Source organism: Uloborus diversus, chromosome 7, assembly GCF_026930045.1.
Source record: "Uloborus diversus isolate 005 chromosome 7, Udiv.v.3.1, whole genome shotgun sequence".
NCBI lineage: Eukaryota > Metazoa > Arthropoda > Arachnida > Araneae > Uloboridae > Uloborus > Uloborus diversus.
The window spans coordinates 148,383,157-148,402,049 of NC_072737.1; the positions used below are offsets into that span (position 1 = coordinate 148,383,157).

At 36.3% G+C, this 18,893-nt stretch overlaps 1 protein-coding gene across 1 annotated transcript in view; it reads right to left on the bottom strand.

Moving 5' to 3' along the window:
- Positions 1-7,986: 7,986 nt before the first annotated feature.
- Positions 7,987-18,893, bottom strand: part of LOC129225694 (uncharacterized) — a 56,876-nt gene continuing 45,969 nt past the window's right edge. The window contains exon 5 of the mRNA XM_054860171.1: positions 7,987-8,386. Within this exon, the coding sequence (XP_054716146.1) occupies positions 8,167-8,386 (220 nt within the window). The 3' untranslated portion in view covers positions 7,987-8,166. The remainder of the gene's footprint in view (positions 8,387-18,893) is intronic.

Sequence of the window (18,893 nt, forward strand, 5' to 3'; positions counted from 1 at the left end):
GTTTTCCGCCAACCGGTCTTAGTTACCCAAAAGTAATTGCAGCTTTAAAGGATCGATTTGGCCAAGATGATATGTTGGTTGAAGTCTATATTCGAGAACTGTTGAAATTAGTCATTAAAAATGTTGCCAATCCTTTGCCAATTCATGCTGCTTATGATAAGCTAGAGTCCGCTATGAGGGCACTCGAATCTTTAGGCGTTACTTCTGAAAAATGTGCTCCTTTATTATACCTACTTGTAGAAAGTAGCTTATCAGAAGATATTTTGAGAACATATAGAAGAAATGTTGATTCCGATCCTACCCCTACTGGCCGTTTAGAGAAATTAATGAAGTTCTTAAAAAATGAAGAAGCAGAACAACGAATTTCTATGGCCATGGATGATTTTGGGTTTGGAAAAAAAGACATGAAGAATAGAAATAACAAATACTTGAGGAATGAAGAATTCGCAACTGCGTCAGAATTATTGATACAAAATGAGAGAAAAAATGTTTGCATTTTTTGCACTAAAATGCATAATAGTTGTGATTGCTTTCTTGCTCAGAATATGCCATTAGATGAAAGACAAAAGATTTTGAAAACTAAACAGGCATGTTTTTCGTGTTTAAAAATTGGGCATAATTCTAAAAGATGTAAACCGAAGCTGAAATGTATTGTTTGCAGTAAACGCCATGTTCCCTTGTGATGTGCAAAATGTTAACTGAAAAGAAAGTTGAACACAGAGAAGCTGTTTGTAATGAAAGTGACAGGGACCGAAGTTCGTCTGCTATGACAAGTCTCGCTAAGCGTCCTAATGTACTTTTACAAACTTTAAAGATAAACGCTAAAGGTTCCTCTTCATGTATGTCTCTCAGAGACATACATGAAGAGGAACCCTAATCGACTCAGGGTCGGAACGTTCTTACATTCTGAAACAGACCGCTTTAAAATTAGGCTGTGTTGCTTTGGGACAAGAAACAATCGTGCATTCTTTATTTGGGGGCACAAAACAAATGAAAGGAAACACTTACTTTATGAAGTTGAACTAGGAAATTTAAATAGAAGATATACTGGAAGTTTTGAAGTTTTAGATCAGCCAATAATATGTGGTAATGTTAGTTCTGTGAAGAAAGGTTCATGGATGAAAGAGATTAGAAATCTAAACATTGAGATTACTGATACTGATGATCCAGCATGTACGATTGAGATACTGTTAGGAGCTGATATCGCTGCAGGTATTTTTACTGGCGAACAAGTTAAACTTTCTAACGGTCTTCTCGCAACTGAAACTTATTTAGGCTAAACATTGATGGGAAAATTACCCTTTTTTAGCAGTAATTAAAATTTCGCCATGACTGTAACATTACTATTTACTGAATAAGCTTCCATTGAAGATTTATGGAATTTAGATGTAATTGGAATAACAGATTCAACTCAACGGAAGACAAAAGAAGAAGAAGATTTTATGACGAAGATGAATTTTTTGAATTCTGTGACAGTCAATGCAGAAGGGCGTTATGAAGTTGCTTTGCCCTGGGAGGAAGAACACGTTCCGTTGCCTTCGAATAAAGACTTAGCAAAAAGATTAGAAAAAATGACCAATGGATTGAATTCAAAGAACTTGTACGCAAAATATGATGAAACATTAGAAGAGTGGTATAAACTGGGTATAATTGAAGAAGTGCCTCTAGAAGAAAGAATTGTTCAAAGTCATTACTTGCCACACAGACCTGTATTGAAACAGTATGGAACAACGAAAATTCGTCCCGTCTTCGATGCGTCCGCAAGAGAGAAATCAGTGCCCTCTTTAAATCAATGTTTGAATTCTGGTCCGAATCTCTTAGAACTTATTCCTAATCTTCTGTTGAAGTTCAGAGAAAGAAAATATGGGGTCACTTCCGACATTGAGAAAGCTTTTCTGCAAATAAGTGTTCGTGAAGAAGATAGAAATTTTTTACGTTTTCTATGGTGGACAAAAGACTGTAAATTAAAAATATTTCGTCACACCAAAGTCGTTTTTGGTTTGATCAGCAGCCCTTAACTCTTATCAGCTGTTCTAGATTTCCACTTGAGAAAAAATGCTGAAAATTCGACCTGGGATGAAGAATTAATTCATAAACTGAGAAATAGCTTTTACGTTGATAACGTGGTAGCAAGTGTTGATCATAAAGATGAACTGGTTAAATTCATAGAAGTTGGGAAAACTGTAATGGCGGAAGGAAAATTCAATTTAAGAGATTGGCATTATAGTGGAGTAAAGGATATACTACCATGTACAGTGTTAGGAATATCTTGGAATCGAAAAGATGATACATTGTTCCTGAAATTAGGTTGGCTGAAAGAGTTTCATCTGAGTGATGTTACTAAAAGAACAATTTTGTCAATAACGCATAAAGTATTTGATCCTATAGGATATGCCTGTCCTGTTATGTTATTCCCGAAGTTACTTCTCCAAAGATTGTGTAAACTGAAAACATCTTGGGACTCGAAGGTTGATCCTGAATCTGGAAGGGAGTTCCTAAGTTGGTTTAATGAACTGCATGTATTAGAGAAAATCACTATACCACGTTGGATCGACATTTCTGATGAAAACCAAGTTATTAGTATTCATACCTTCTCTGATGCTAGTCAACATGCTTATGCTGCCTGTTGTTTTCATAAGAGTTGAAAGGGATCACACAGTAACAGTTCATCTCTTGGCGGCAAAATCTCAAGTTGCCCCTGCCCCACCAAAGACTATCACCATACCTCGCTTGGAGTTGAATGCAGCACTTATTGGAGCAAGACTGTATATTTCTGTATTGGAAGGACTAAACTTCGTTGCTCGAAAGGACATAAAACTTAATTTCTGGACAGATTCAGCAACAGTTTTGGCGTGGATAAAAAATGAAGAAATATGGTCGGTGTTCGTAAGTAATCGTGTCAAGGAAATTAGAAAGCTGACGGCACCTGAATGTTGGAAATGGGTCCCTGGGGAATTAAATCCAGCTGATCTCCCCTCCAGAGGTTGTACTTCTCAAGATTTGATAGTATCTAAATGGTGGGAGGGGCCTTCGTGGATAAAAGAGGATCCAACGAAATGGCCTTCTTCTGATCAAGATTACGATTTGGGGGCTATATCAAAAGAAAAAAGAAAGTTAAAAGATACTTCTGCTTGTTTTTCCAATGAAAATATTGAAGATAAAAAAGATAGGCATAATTCTAATGAATGGTACTTCCATTATTTTTCAAGCTTTGACAAAATACTACGCATTTTAGCTTGGGTAAGACGCTTCATTTTTAACTGCCAAAATCCAGCAACAAGGATGAATGGTGAGTTATCATATCAAGAAGTCGCTGAAGCTGAAAAGATAATTTTGAAGACTATCCAGATGGAATATTTTAATGATGAGAATATAAGGCATCTGAAATCGTTAGCGATTTAGAAAGAAACTGACGGTCTTCTTCGTCTCAAAACCAAGCTAACTTACAGATCTGATTCTGCCGATTTCAAAAACCCAGTTATTTTGCCACCTAATCATGAAGCAGTAAAAAGACTCATAATGACGGAACATGTGAAGAACTGTCATGCAGGCTCTCAAATGCTATTAAATATCTTAAGGGAGCACTACTGGATCTTAAACGGCAGGAAAGCTATTAGAAGTGTCATATCAAAATGTGTTACATGTTTAAGGCACGCGAAGCGTAATTTGAGTGCACCTGCATGCACCTTACCGGAAAATAGAGTGAAAGACGCTTCTAAATTTGAAATAGTTGGTTTCGATTTGGCGGGGCCTTTGTATTTAAAGGATGGGTCTAAAGCCTGGATTTGTATATATACTTGTGCTATCTATCGTGGAGTATATTTAGAACTTCTGTCATCAATGTCCACCGAAGCATTTCTTCAAAGTTTTCGAAGATTTATATCACGAAGAGGAAGACCTTCTACAGTATACTGTGATAACGGAAGCAACTTTGTTGGAGCTGCAAATCACTTAAAACTGGTAGACTGGAGCAAACTTGCAGAATATAGTACAACAAAGAAAATTAAATGGCTGTTTAACCCTCCAACGGCTGCCTGGTGGGGTGGTTTTTGGGAAAGGTTGATCGGTGTCATGAAACAAATTTTAAAAAACATTTTAGGGAAGGCTTTTCTTTCTTATGAAGAAATGACAACTATTTTATGTGACGTAAAATGGATAATCAACTCTCGGCCACTTACACATGTATCAGGCAACGATAGTGAAATAATCCCATTGTCACCCAATTCATTCTTACAGGATTTTCGACAACTGGGTGTTCCTGATTTAGATCACGCTGACACGACTACTCTGAACAGAAGATTAAAGTATCGTCAAAATTTAATAGTGGATTTGAGAAAAAGATTTCGTTCAGAGTATTTAGGGTTTCTAGTTCAAAAACGTGATAATAGTAAGCACAATATGAAAATTAAAGTTGGAGACATTGTTTTCATTGGGAGTGATAGTACAAAATGTATTGATTGGCCTTTAGGTTGTGTACAAGAGCTAATACCGGGAAAGGATGGCATATCAAGAGTAGTGCGTCTACAAGCAAGCAAAGGACAGTTGCTTAGACCGATTCAGAGGATTTTTCCTTTGGAAATTTCACCAAATTGTGATGAGTTTAGAAAGGGCAACTGTTTGATGAAGGATGATGGCAATTTTTCAAGTTTCGGAAGACTGATAAAACCTCCTGACCGACTTAATTTGTAATAACTTAATTATTTCTGAACTTTTGGACTTCCTCTCAAATTTTGAGCTTTAACTTTTGATAGTTAAGTTGTCTCTCGCCAACTTAAGGTGGGAGGATGTTAAGCCTTGCAAATAGTTTATATAAAGTTATGTTTTGAGCCGCGTGTGTTGGCATTCCTGTTGTCAAGGCAACAATAGCTTTGGTTTAAAAATTGCTTGTTCCGAAGATTTGGGAGAGCAGAGTTTGCAATGTAAAAAGAGCAAATAAAATTATTATCCTGTTAACCTTATAATCTATGGAGTCAAGTCTTTTGCAAGTATTTTTAAGTATAGCTACAGGTTTTTAGTATAATTTCAATAAGGCATGAGAATGCAACAACCCTCACGACTTTGCTCGTAGTAGAAAATTAAAGGGTCATTTGATTCGCTTGTATATTTACAAATAATGGATGATGAATTTCTTGCCAATTTGCTTGGGTTCATTTACTCGCCCATGGTCGCAAATGGTGACGGTAGCTTGTTCGTCCACGTTATGGTAATTTGCTAGTCCACTTTATGGTAATTTGATAGTCCACGTTATGATAATTTGCTCGGTAAAATGTTCTTAAAACTGGAATAGAAAAGGAACAAAATCGAATTTTCGCAAAATCGCTTCGAGGTATTCTGCTCATTCCTATGCTACGAACTAATTTTGTGCCAAATTTCATGAAAATCGGTCGAACGGTCTAGTCGCTATGCGCGTAACACACAGATATCCAGAGACACAGACTTTCAGCTTTATTATTATTAATTATCAGTAAAGAAAAATATATTTATTTTTTTATACATTGTTTACAAAAGGCTCTTCTCTTAGCACAAACTTTATTTATTTTACTCTGAAAATCAAGCTTTCCAGATTCCTTACAACAATCCATCCAACTTCAGGAAACAAATGTGTTTACATTGGGCAGAGTTCCTTCCGCGGTTCCATCTTCTGTCAACAAAACGAAAATAAAATCCTCATCTCGTCGTCGTTTGTCACAGGGGCAGCGAATTCTCGGCTGGCGGAACATCTAAACTCACAAATAAGGAGGCATCATGCTTCGTTTCGGTGTGTTTAGAGCAAAAATAGTAAGAACAAATGCATACCGGAGATTGTTATTGGGAAAACATTCTTACTTGCCTTTTTTTTTCTTTTTTCCTTTTCTTTTTTAATCTTCCAAACATTACCTGATTCGGCTAATTTTGTTTAGCGATTCGACAAAAAATCATCATTCGGCGAAATTTGGGGTTCTACTCGGCAAAATTATCATTGGGAGAAACTTGGAGTTCCATTCGGCAAATTGAGAACTTCTGCTCTCCCAAAAAATTAAGTTCGGGGCGCCCACCTCGAAGTTGAAGTTTCATTCTGTTCGAGGTGGAATAGAGTGAAACTTCGTTGATCTGAACCCCGTTTATCTGGATGTCCGGTAATCCAGATCAAATTTATAGATTAAAAAAAAACGTTTTGTTACTCACACAAATAATGATTTTAAATTATGATAGCTGAATTGTAAGTGTGTGCCAAACACACTTGCTTTTTAGTTTGATTATATGTACTGTACAACTCCAGCATAGATCGTGGAATAAATTGCAGCAATCTAATGGTCTTATTACACGGTACAACCATCTGCAACTCCTTGCGTTTCTACGGGGAAATTGCTCGGTGTCGCCGACAATTGCATGCAATAGTTGCAGGTTTTAGCAAATGAGAATTCTTCAGACTGCATGCCATCAGTGACCTCATCTATGTATGTGACGTCCGCCAATGGTATACCCGTGAATGGGCGAAGAAAGTTGCACTAAGTTGCTGCAACTAAAGTTGTAGCACCGTGTAATAAGACCATTACAAACATCATAGTGTTTCGGAGCGTCAGTCAAACACCACTACTGCTGAACTATAAATGTTAAAGTATGTATTTGATTCTGAATGAATGATGTAGTAAATGATAAAGTGTGAATTGTGCGAAACAATCCTATGTAATTTTGTTACAAAGTATTGTTTTTGCTCTAATGAAAAGTATGCCTGCTCATTTGTGAATTTGTTTTGCTAAGTACCCGTGTCGTCCGGATTTGCGTTTATCGAGATTGCCTTTGGTACCAGTTAGTCTGGACAAACGAGGTTGTACTGTATCAGGCATTCGGGGATGCAGCAAGGAGAGGAACGAGTTGCGATAGGACCCTACTCGTTGGGTTTCTTGTTTCTACAAATGAGGTCGTGAGAAGCAAAGGAATGCAAGTGGCAAAATTCAAAATTTGGAGATAACCAGTACAAATGGTAGGTGAACCTCTCCTCTGTCTTGGGGCAAGATATTGTACTCGTAGCCCTAGTAGGTGCTGCTGTACAGCATGATTTAGAAAAAAAAATAATGAAAGCCTACCTAGGATCTGATCTTTAAACGCGTTTTACTCGAAACTTAAAATAATCCACTTGTGTATCCCTTTGCTTCTCACTGCCTCAAATGGCTTCTATTCCAATTACCAAGTGCGAAAAACATAATATGAATTTTGACTATTTAATTTAATGCCAGGGGTCCTATGCTGGATGGTGTGTGCTAGTGTTAGATGGTGGATGTGTGGGTGTGTGATATGTGCTGGGTGATGTCTGCTGGATGTTGTGGGCGGGATTATCGTTCCGAAATTTGAGGCATTTGTGTAATTTAGGAAAGTGTAGTAAAATCGTTAATTTTTCAGATAAAGCTGACATTTGTAAAAAATTAAGGCAGGCGACGCATGAGGGACAGAAGTATCCAAATTTTACAACATCAATCATGAAGATCAATTTCATCTGTTCTTCTATTCAGTGAATGACTTTTAAAACCCTGAAAAAGGACAGGACATCAACTAAAGTCAAGTGAGGATCATGGGCGCCCATAATGCCAAATTTTAAGGGGGACGGGGCTTAGATATTTTCTCCCCTGTTTTAGAAGAATATTTTCCCCATGGAAACCGATTTCAGTATAGATTAGAGTTATTACAGTTTGACATTTTTAGTAACGTATTAATTAATAACTGGAGAAGAAATGTTTTTATATTTTCGCTTTTTGCAAAGAAAAAAGTACTAAAAGCAAGGAAATTTTAAATTCTAAGGGGGGAAGGCTCTGTTCCCCACTTGCCCCCCTATATGGGCGCCCATGGTGAGGACAATAAACAAATCGTGGTTGCTCAAAAAACTAAGTGGTTCTGAAAATTATATAAATAAAAACATTGGACATTAAGTAATCTACAAAGTTCTTTTATTGTGATTTTTTTTACATCTACTTCATTATTATTAACTTCATCATACTATCTAATGCCGAACCATCACATTCACCACACCACAGCTCTTGTTTCTTCTCTCTTTCACCAGATATCGAACTTATAGGCACTGGCGCCATATTTTCTTGACATTACATGACCAAGCTACGTGCCACAAATGTGATAAGACATGATTCCATACTTAAAATGGCAGCTTCTTATGGAACAGAAAGTCCTGCAGAATCAGCCATACGTTCTCGATGTGTCCCTGGGGGCGGCCGTGTGGTGACAATTGCAGCAGCAGGAATATTCGAAGATGTCGAAGAAGGTGCCTGCGTCAGGGGCGGCCGGGTCCCAGGCCAGCAGGGTGTGGTGGCAGTGGCGGGACTCGCAGCGTGACGTCATGCCCCTGCGGCCAGTGGGCGTGGGGTAGCCGTAATTGCGGCACACGTCGTCCGGAATGCTGGGGGATAGAGGAAATATTACACTTAAACACCATTTCACTTGTGATTAAAGTGAAAAACCAACGTAAATAAAGCACAAATCTTTGAAGAAAATACAGCAACTAGCTATTTTAAAGTTACAATGGAGTATCATCTTCATCAGCGCAAAAATCTCACCAACACAACCGAAAGTCGCGAGAGAACTGACAATAACCACGTGAACACCGGTATTTGTATCAAAAGAGCGCTAACCAATAGGAATTCAGGACACAAGACAACAAACAACCAAGTTGGTTTTTCACTTTAATCATATTGTAGCACAAAGCTTATATGATAATTTTTCATTTAACCATTTCAGTTGACTCAGTTCATAACTTAAAAGCAAAAGAGCTTAGACCATTGAGAGATAGACATGCCATTCTATTGAGCCGCTATTGTATGCGCTGAAGCAGGAGCAAAGGCGGCAACTTTTATGACTAGGGGAGAAGATCAAATAATTTCGCCGCCGTGTACCACGTGACTGAGAACTTTAGGATTTCTATTTCTATTTCTATTCAAGAGTCACAACTGACTACAACTGTATTTATGTCGAGGTCTGCATACTAGTGCCTTGCCTCCATTATTTTATATACCGATAGATGGCAGCACCATCACCGGATCGAACAGTTAATGAGAATTTAGAACTAGTCCAAGAGCTAATAGCTACCTGGTACTAGCACCCCCAGAGGTATCGTTTCACTTGGAGGACATTGAGACCACGAGCATATTTAACGTCGCCCAGTCCCCTTTAATGACGACGGTGGGTCTTCGACCAGCGGGGATCGAACCCGAGCCCCTCCGGCCCCGAGTCCAATGCCCTACCGATCGGGCTACCACGGCCCCAACTTTAGGATTTCGGCGTTTTCTTCCTCTGTCGCTATTCTACGAGGGCGCAACTTTTAGAACCATTTTAAAATCGGCATAACTCAACATCTTACTGTAGAAATTAAAAAAAAAAAACCTTGTTCATGAATTAGTAAACTATGCGCTCGCGGAGGACCAAAAAAAAATGTGACAAAACATTTCTGACGGAAGGTAAAAAATTAAAATCGACGACTATTCAAATCCCTGCGAGATTTAGTGCAGCTTTGGCGAAATGCCTTCCGTAAAAGGACGCAGTCACGTGGTCTCCCCTCACTTTCCTCCTCGAAGACTGCCGCCTCAGCAACCACACCCACTTGCCGTATCTTAATGATCAAAGCAAAAGAATACAGTCGACTCCCGCTACAATGCGATTCGACTTACGCGAAATGGATACGACGCGAATTTTTCCAGAGTAACGAATAGAGCTAACGCGAATTTTTTGGAAGGAAGTATCGGTTTCGTTATTGGCTACAAAATATTGATTTCGTAAATGTTATTACCCCCATGAAGCATCACTGAACAGGAAAAGTTTTCACCCGAAACTAATCTACGCATCGCGTTGTTAGTGCATTAAAAAAAAAAAAAAAAAACTCAGCGTCTTTCATTTATTCATTTTTTTCATTCTAAATATTAAAGTTGATGAAATTTCTAGCACCTCAGTGGCACCTTTATCTGAAGTTTGTGAAGATGGGAAGAAAAAGAAAGTTTCTGATTTAAAAAAAAGGGGGGGGGGGGCTAAGATTCTCGATATGCTTGAACAACTACAAAACGTCGACGGTAGCACGACATTAATATGAGTGAATCTTCCATACGTACAATTAAAATTAAAAACAAAAAGATATCCGTAAGAGTTAACTTAGTTTCAATATTGAAGCTTGCAGAGGAGTCTAACAAAGTAAATATTATTAAAGTGGAAGTTGCTCTTGTATTGTGAATTAAAGAGATAAGAAAGAGAGGATGTTGCCCCAAATTGAAACGTTATAAAAGAAAGGGCGAAACAACTGTATTTAAAAATGCATTGGATAAGAATAACGATCTGATCATGGAGCATAAATCATCATCTTCATTTTTTAACTCATAAATATTATTACTGTATCTACTGTACAGTACTATTATAGTGCAGCATTTTATTATTACTGCATACTTTGCAAATCGTGTTGTTGTTTTTTATGTCTATCCCTCCCATTGATCATTCATTTTGTGCATCTTAAAATGTTTCATGTTAAATAAAAGTTTTTTTTTTTTCTTTTTTAAATACAGTAAATGTTTAGTTCTTTAAGAAATTGTAGTGTATATTTAAGGAATGTTTCAAAACAGTTTGAGGGGTGTTTATAAGTGTCTAAACGAATTTGGTATGCTTTTAAAAAATTGGTACATATATTTTTCCATAACGCGAAATTTCGATTTACGCGAGGAGTCTTGGAACGCATCCCTCGCGTAAGTCGGGACTCGACTGTACAATGAACATCGGTTCCGGGAAGATGAGTTGTGGTTTTTCTTTTTTCTTTTCTTAAGAGTGATAAAAGAGAGAATACTTACTGGTAAAGAGTCGATCTAGGTCCCACTCTCACTTATTTCTCAAAGAATAAATGTGTTATCTCAAGATCCATCGTACTAGAACCAAACCATGTTCAAACTCCTTTTTTGTACAAAAGTCGACTATTTATAGCGAAGAGGTTTTTTTTTTTTTCCCTTTTGAACGATACCCGTAACACACCTCCGATCAATTGTGGAGTCAATGGAATTTGACAACGCATATAGCCGATCAAACTGAACGATCGGTCTGCCAGAGCAAGGAGGGGGCGTAATGACAAATGATGAGCAGAAATTATGCAGATAGCTTCAATAATTATAAAAATAATTATAAAATAATCTTAAATTAATATTAAAATCCTTCTAATCTTAAATTATAATTAAAATAATCTTAAATTAATATTTAAGAAGTAGTTTTGCAGACGTTCAAAACAATTTCTGCAGATTTCTTTAATTTAGAAGATCTCGCAAATGACGCTTATTCTGCTCAAAACTCGATATTTTCGCACGATTAGAAATTATGTGCAGAGTGGACGAGAGACCATGTCAGCCTAGTCTGAAACTAGACCTGTCCCTTGAGAGGGTCCGGCTCGGAATCAGAGTAGTATAACTTTGACAAGTGTTATGGGGGGGGGGGGCGGCGGGCAAAGTGATTAGGGGTCCGCCTTGGCTGTCGGCGGCCCTGGGTGTGATGGTATTCAGGGATATGATGTCGTCAAACCTTGAAGTATTAGCGGTTTTGTATATAACCATCTTACGTTTTTCGCGCGAAAATGTCGGGTTTTGAGCCGAATAAGCTTCATTTTGCTGTTACTTAAAATTTACTTCCTATTTAAAGAAATCTGCAGAAATTATACAAAATTTCTTCAAAATTACTTCTTTAGTCTAAAGATATCTGCAGAAATTTTGTCGATGTCAACTCCTCGCCCTTGATTTAAAGAAAACATTTCTTGTACCATATGATCAACTTTTTCAGATAGTCAGCTCTTGGTCTTTGGTCTATGGGTTTTAGCAATTGCAAAGAAGTTATTTGCAAATAAAATGAAGCACCTTTATAAACACTGAATCATTGTTTGTCAAGATCAAAAGTTTAATGTTATTTTAGGTGCACATAAAAATATGTAGCTCTAAGTGTTGTTGATGAATCCTTCCTAATAAAAGGTTGAATGAATAAATGAAAAGATAATGAAACAATAAACGAATAATTAAATTAATAAATCAATTAAAATATTAAGAAAAATAAATTAGCGAGTAAAAGAATGAATGAATAAGGAAATAAGTGAATGACTGAATAAATAAGTGAATCACGAACTGAAGGGAAAAAAATGAATCAATTCATACACGAAAACGTAAGTGACTTGCATTAAATAATTGAGTGAGTAAATGAAACACCCTATTTCACTTTGCCATGTATGTACTTTTTTATTGTTCAATTTGTTTAAAATACAAATAAGCTTAATATTAACTAAATTAATACTGCATTAAATATAAGAAGGTCTCATGAGCGATCACGATTGCTTATTGTTCCCACTTGACTGTTTTGATGTCCTATGACTTTATTTTCCCCCCGCTTCCCTCTGCATCACCACCGTCGGCCGGCAGCCTCACGATGCTGCTCCTACACTGTAACAAATTTCGGAAACGTTTCTAGATATATCAGAAACGTTTCCGAAATAGTAGGAATCCTTCATCCAATAGCGAACTCCTCAATATTCAGAAAGCTTTTTGTTATTTCAAAAAAACTAGAAGCGGAAGCGATGACGCAACGCTTCGAAACCTATTTCATCCTTTCAACTCGGGGGCCAATGAGTCGGAAATAACGAGAACTTATTTTTTTCTTATCTATGGTTGCTGCAGTCAGCAACTGTTTAGCTTGGATTGCTTGTTATTTCATGTCTAGAGAGTAGTAAAATGTGTCGAAACTATTTTACGCCTTTGCATTTTGGACTGCCCTTGATTTTTTAGACGATGTACGCAGCTATTAAGTTAGTTAACAACCATTTGCTTCTTTACAATTTCCAATGCGACCATAATTAGATATATATTGTGTGTTCAAGCGTGAATAGTTTCAACACCCGTGTTTATACTTAATGAAACGAAACCCTTTGGATTACTTTTTCAGTTGTAATTGAGGTACTTAGATTTTCTTCCGCTCATGTTCACTTGTAAGTATTAATGAATATTTTAAAACATGTTGTTATATACATTTATATTTTTGTTGATTTGCATTTGATGAGGCTCCAATTGTAACTGTTTTTGGGTTTATCGAATTAATTTAAAGTTATCCTACATACCTATGTGCGCGGTGTACTATTTGTTGTAACCAACTAAAACTGATTAATTACGCAAAAGAAAAAAAAATCAATTGTTTAATTCATTAAAAATATGGTAATGCAAATATTTTCTAGTATTGTAATATGCTTCACAAAAAATGTGCCAGTATTATCTTTTTTTATTATAATTTATTCATTCATTAAAAAATATTTATACCATTAGAAAATGACCATGTTATCTATTAGTAAGAACATAGTTATGCAATTAATTCATCTGCTTATTCATTTTGTTAAATGTGGTTAACAATAAAAAAATTCCTTGACATTAGTTGTTCCAAAAATAACATTTCCTTCGTGGATATACTAGTTTAATGTAGGACAGTCAGGAGGAATGAGTCAGTGGCAAAAATGGAACAGATGCATTTACATGCCGAAATAAAAAGTAATATTATTTCATGTCATCGTTTTAAAAGTGATCATTTTTTAAATACTATGTTATTAGTATGCAATGCACATATGGGGAGAAGACGAGTGGCGTTCACCACGCAGACTGTGCCATTGACATTTTCAAGGGGTTGCTTTTTTTAAGGGGGGGGGGGGCGCTTTATATCATTTTATGGGTGCAACATCACTCTTATGGGGGGGGGACTCTCGTATATATGAAATGGAATAATCATGTAATAGAGTTCAATGTTTTAATAAATAAAATATATAATGCATTTTGCGCACACTCTAAAAATAAAATCAGTAACCTATTTTGATTAAGTATCTATATTTGTGATAAACTGGAAAAGGGCAAGAACAGAAGAATAAACCCGAATGGTTCCAGCAGGGGGACTTTGGTGTCATATTTAAATTCATCAATTTCTCTGTTGGTACTTTTCGGTACACTTTGTTCGTCAAAGAAATTGACTTGACGTGAACGAATTTCGGAACGCAAAGTGTAGGTAAGTTCTGTCAAATTTTATCCGAAAATAAAAGCTATCAAGTTTGATACAAGATATGTTTTGAAGTTCGGCATTGAAAATACAATATGTTGATAATTTTGTCTTGAAAATATTGAGAGAAAAACTTAAGTTTAATATTGTTTAACAAACAATCCCACTTTTGAGAAAGTACTCCCCTTCCCTCCCCCGACGATTTTGTGATTATGAATGAAACTACTATATTATTTCATAAATTTTCAAAAATTTATAACTGTGCATATGTTATGCTGTTAACCATGCTATTTGTCATTAGAAATTCAGAAAAAAAAATCCACGAATGATTCTAAAATTGCTCGTTTCATTGCTCTTAGATATGAAAGAAATGAAACTGATATGGCATGCAATACTATAGTAAAGAATTATTTTTTAAAAACAATCACGGAAAAAGGATTCCGAAATTCTCAGAAACGTTTTTGAAAATTGTTTGGAGAATTCCGAAATACTCGGAAACGTTTTCGAAACTTTCATGAACCACAGCTGCACAGAATACTCAGAAACATTTCTGGAAATTACGGAAAGAGGATTCCGAAATGCTCAGAAACGTTTCTGAAAATTACAGAAAGATGATTCCAAAATACTCAGAAACATTTCTGGAAATTATAGAAAGAGGATTCCGAAATACTCAGACACGTTTCTGGACATTACAGAAAGAGGATTCCGAAAACTCAGAAATGTTTTTGAAAATTTCATGAACCGCAGCTGCACGATATACTCAGAAACGTTTCCGAATTTTTTTTACAGTGTATAGCGAAAACTATCTCCAGGTTGCGTTACTTACTTGCCTATACTTACACATACACTTACACACACACATACATGCAGACACCTACACATACATACACACAACCAGTCACATATACACATACCCCCACACAAACGCACATGTCTACACACATACACATGCCTCCACACAAACAAACATACCGCCCCCCACACACAAACAAACATACCCCCACACACACACAAACACACATGCCTACATACACACACACTCGTGATTGCGAAAAAACATAATTTGAATTCCATATGTCACAATTCAAACTAATTTTTTTTGAGCAATCACGATTGCTAATTGTTTTCATTTGACCGTCCTTGATGTCCGGTTTCTTTTTCAACCTCTCCACCCTCTGCAGACGCGACTCCTCCCGGTAGCCGCTGCTCCTGAGCCTGGTCGGTGGCGTTCACGTCCCAATGTCCCAGACACACGCACACTCATTCACACACATACACACACGCCAACGTGCATGCACAAATGTCTACGCACACACACAAGCCTACACATACACAACTATACACACGTAACCGCCCAAGAGTAGGGACAGGAAACGACTAAAAACAAGCGAGTGGGGTAGTAACCAATGAGTAGGGTCCTGTCGAAACTCGTGATTGCAAAAAACATAAATTGAATTCAATATTTCAGAATTCAAATTAATTTTAAAAATTCAAAAGTTTTTTAAAATTGCCTTTATTACTAAATGCTTTAATTTTCATAGGTATTTTTTCCTGACTGGAATGGACAACATATAGTACTATATAGTTAAAATAATACCAGATAGGTGGAGCTATAAGCAGAGAAAATATTTCACAATTTCACTTTCCTCCATACCATTTTATATAACACTTAGGGTTTCGGATCGTTCTTAAATGCTTTAAAAATGAGTAACTCGGTAGCTTCTTATCACAAATTATCAGGATCTTTGGATAAGAATAAGTTTTAAACTGACCTCTTTTCACAAGGTCACATGTTTCTCGACCACCAGTTTTAACTCTAGACAAATAGAAGTGATAACAAAAGAAAAGTTGTGGGAAGAAATGCAGCGATGGAATGCTGAGGCCTGATAAAGAAATTTCATTCATGGAACTGTCAACATGCTAACTACGCGGTTTAAATTGCATTATCTCTGAAATTTATCTGTTTTTATTCCTGTTGTGAAGAGCGCGGTTCACTTACTTTCATCTATTTACAATTTTCCAAAATAGTTTGACACTTTTATAGATTATCTTCTCTCCCCGTTTCTTTTTAATGATCTTTTAACATTTTGGATGTTTTGAAACATAAAAAACGAAATTAAGAATAAGAAACAGTCTGAGAGCAAGTCTCTGAAGAGCAAGGGCGCACCCCCCTGAATTTCGCGAAGATACCCCCCCCCCCAAAAAAAAAATTAATGGCGCAGTCTGCGTCATGACCCCTCCGTTGTTGGGCACCCCTGAAAATGAACCCCTAAATCCAAATGACCAGTTTCCAATCATCGCCAATATATCAAAAAAAGTGTAAACACACTTCTTGATATATTAGTAAACAATGGAGGCGGTGCACCCCAAAAATATAGTCCAAGAGCTAGCAACGTCGAAAAAACAAGAATTTTAGGAAAGCTGGTTCTTTAATATATCTTTCCCTGTGACGGTAAACGCTGCGCTTTATTAGTGCGCATCACATCTTTAGAAGTAAAAATATGAATTTTTATATTATTTTAGTTATAATCTTTTCTTTTTCACTCAATTCTAATTCTAAACCCTTTTAGAAACACGAATTTAATATTGCCAGACATTTTTGTTGCTGACAATACCGTACCAGATGCAATTTTTTACGAAGAAAAAAAATTTAAAAAGAAACCATTTTAGTATGTCTGTCATTTTGATATTATTTTACTTATATACAAATAAATACGAAATTAATTTGACAGACATGAATTCGGTTGCTTACTCGACAGACAGACCGATAAGCAAAGACCAAATGAAGGAAATAGTCCTAGCGTGGCGCCCAAGTTTTGGTGAAAGTAGTCACCTAGCTATAGAACTAGAATAGTTTGTTGAATTCACGCACATGTAGCCCTTCTTTGTCTATTGTTGATCGCTTACTTAGTGCGGACGATAGTTGAATCTTTCAGAAAGAACATTAGTCCAACTAATGAAACTTTTCACGATTGAATAAAAAGTGTTTATTTCATTCATAAATGAACTAAATTCTACAAGAATTTTCATGACTAATCTAACCACAAATAGGATCACTACCTCTCCTTAATTACGTTTGGATTATGCCCTTTTTGCATCAATAACCTGAAAGGCTAGATTAGACTGATGAAAGTATTAATCAAGTGAAATAGATTTGTTTCAAACTGATTTATAGTAATTAAAAATAATGTAAAAAAGTGACAAAAATAACACTGCACGGCAAAAAAAAAAAAAGTTACAAAAATTTAAAAAAAAACTCCAAAATGCTTCTGACATAATTTTTCTGATTCTTATGTGAAATGACCCCCTGAATCCAAGTATGACCTCCGTTTTTCCCCAATACGTCCCACTTTTTGGAAATGGCTCCCCCCCCCCCCCTTTTTTTTTCAATTTTCAACAGTTTTATAGCCATTATTTTTATTTGGAAGGGAAGAGAGCGCTATATTAGCCATTAACTGAGCCACTCTGAGGGGCTAGAGAGATGAACTTTTAGACCAAGTCGAAAGAGTCGTGGGGGGAATTCCTCCTAAAATATTTCAAAAATCATCAAAACCGATTTTTTTTTTCTCTAATGTATTGTTTTGGAATTTTTTCACTTATTTTGTGGCATAAAAACCAGAGTACAGAACTCACTCCCGTGAGCTCTGTGTCCGAAAAAAATTACGCGTTGTAAAAATATTTTTCAAAAAAATTCGAAAGCATCGCATTTTTCATAGTCAGAGTCGCATCGCGGATCTTCAGCAAAGAAACCTTCCCGCGAAGCGTTATTCAACTTACATTCCCAGACATAATTATGATTCAAAATAAACTTAAATATGCTTATAAAGTAATATTAATATATTTATATACATATACAGGGTGTTCCGTTTTAACATGCAAGACCTTTATTTTCGCAACCGTTAGTCCTGGATGCATACTTCCGGTTGCAAAAATGTTCAAAATCAGATGCAGAGTTAAGATACTGAAAGTTTGAAGCAAAAATAGAAATGAGTCAAAAAATACAAAATTTAACTTTTTATACGGGCCCCAGGTCCCCCAACCTATGTTTAGGGAAATAATCTCCATTGAAAATTATTACTGACACAAAAAACTTGACATCTGTGCGACCAAAACTCAAGGAGATATTCCAGTTCAAAGTTTTAAGGGACCATACATAAGATAAGATTGGAACTTTTATCGCCCTTTCAGAAGAATGACAGGTCGTCCAAGTAAGAAAAACAAAGTATTCATATTTTTCATTGCTGTTCAAAAAAAAAAAAAAAAAAATGTTAGGCCGTGACACGCAAAAACACTCTACAAAGCCTCCAACAATTTGAAAACCTACACTCTTTGCACACATATAATTTTACACTTATTAACCGCTATATTTTCCCCCAAAAGGTGTTATTGCCGGCGAGTGTATAGTGGTGTAAGTCACAAAACGCTGCGTTTCATATCTCGGTGAATATTGGTCGTACTAATTTCAAACTTTTTGTGTTGGAATTATTTTTCAATGGAGATTATTTCCCTGAATATTAGTTAGGGGACCTGGGGTCCGTATAAAAAGTTAAATTTTGTATTTCTTGACTGATTTTTATTTTTGCTTCAAACTTTCGATACCTTAACTCTTCATCTGATTTTCAACATTTTTGCAATAGGAAGTATCCATCTAGGACTAACGGTTGCGAAAATAAAGGCCTCGTAGGTTAAAACGGAACACCCTGTATATTTATATGTCTGGGCATGCACCGACTCCATTGTTTGTTACTTCTTAATATAGTGGAATACAATGGGAACAGTGCACCCCTAGAAAAATAAATATTCATTAATACTATAACATAAGCATGCTTTAGTTCATTCTTAGTTATAAATTAATCTGTTTATGCAAGTTGAATAATACA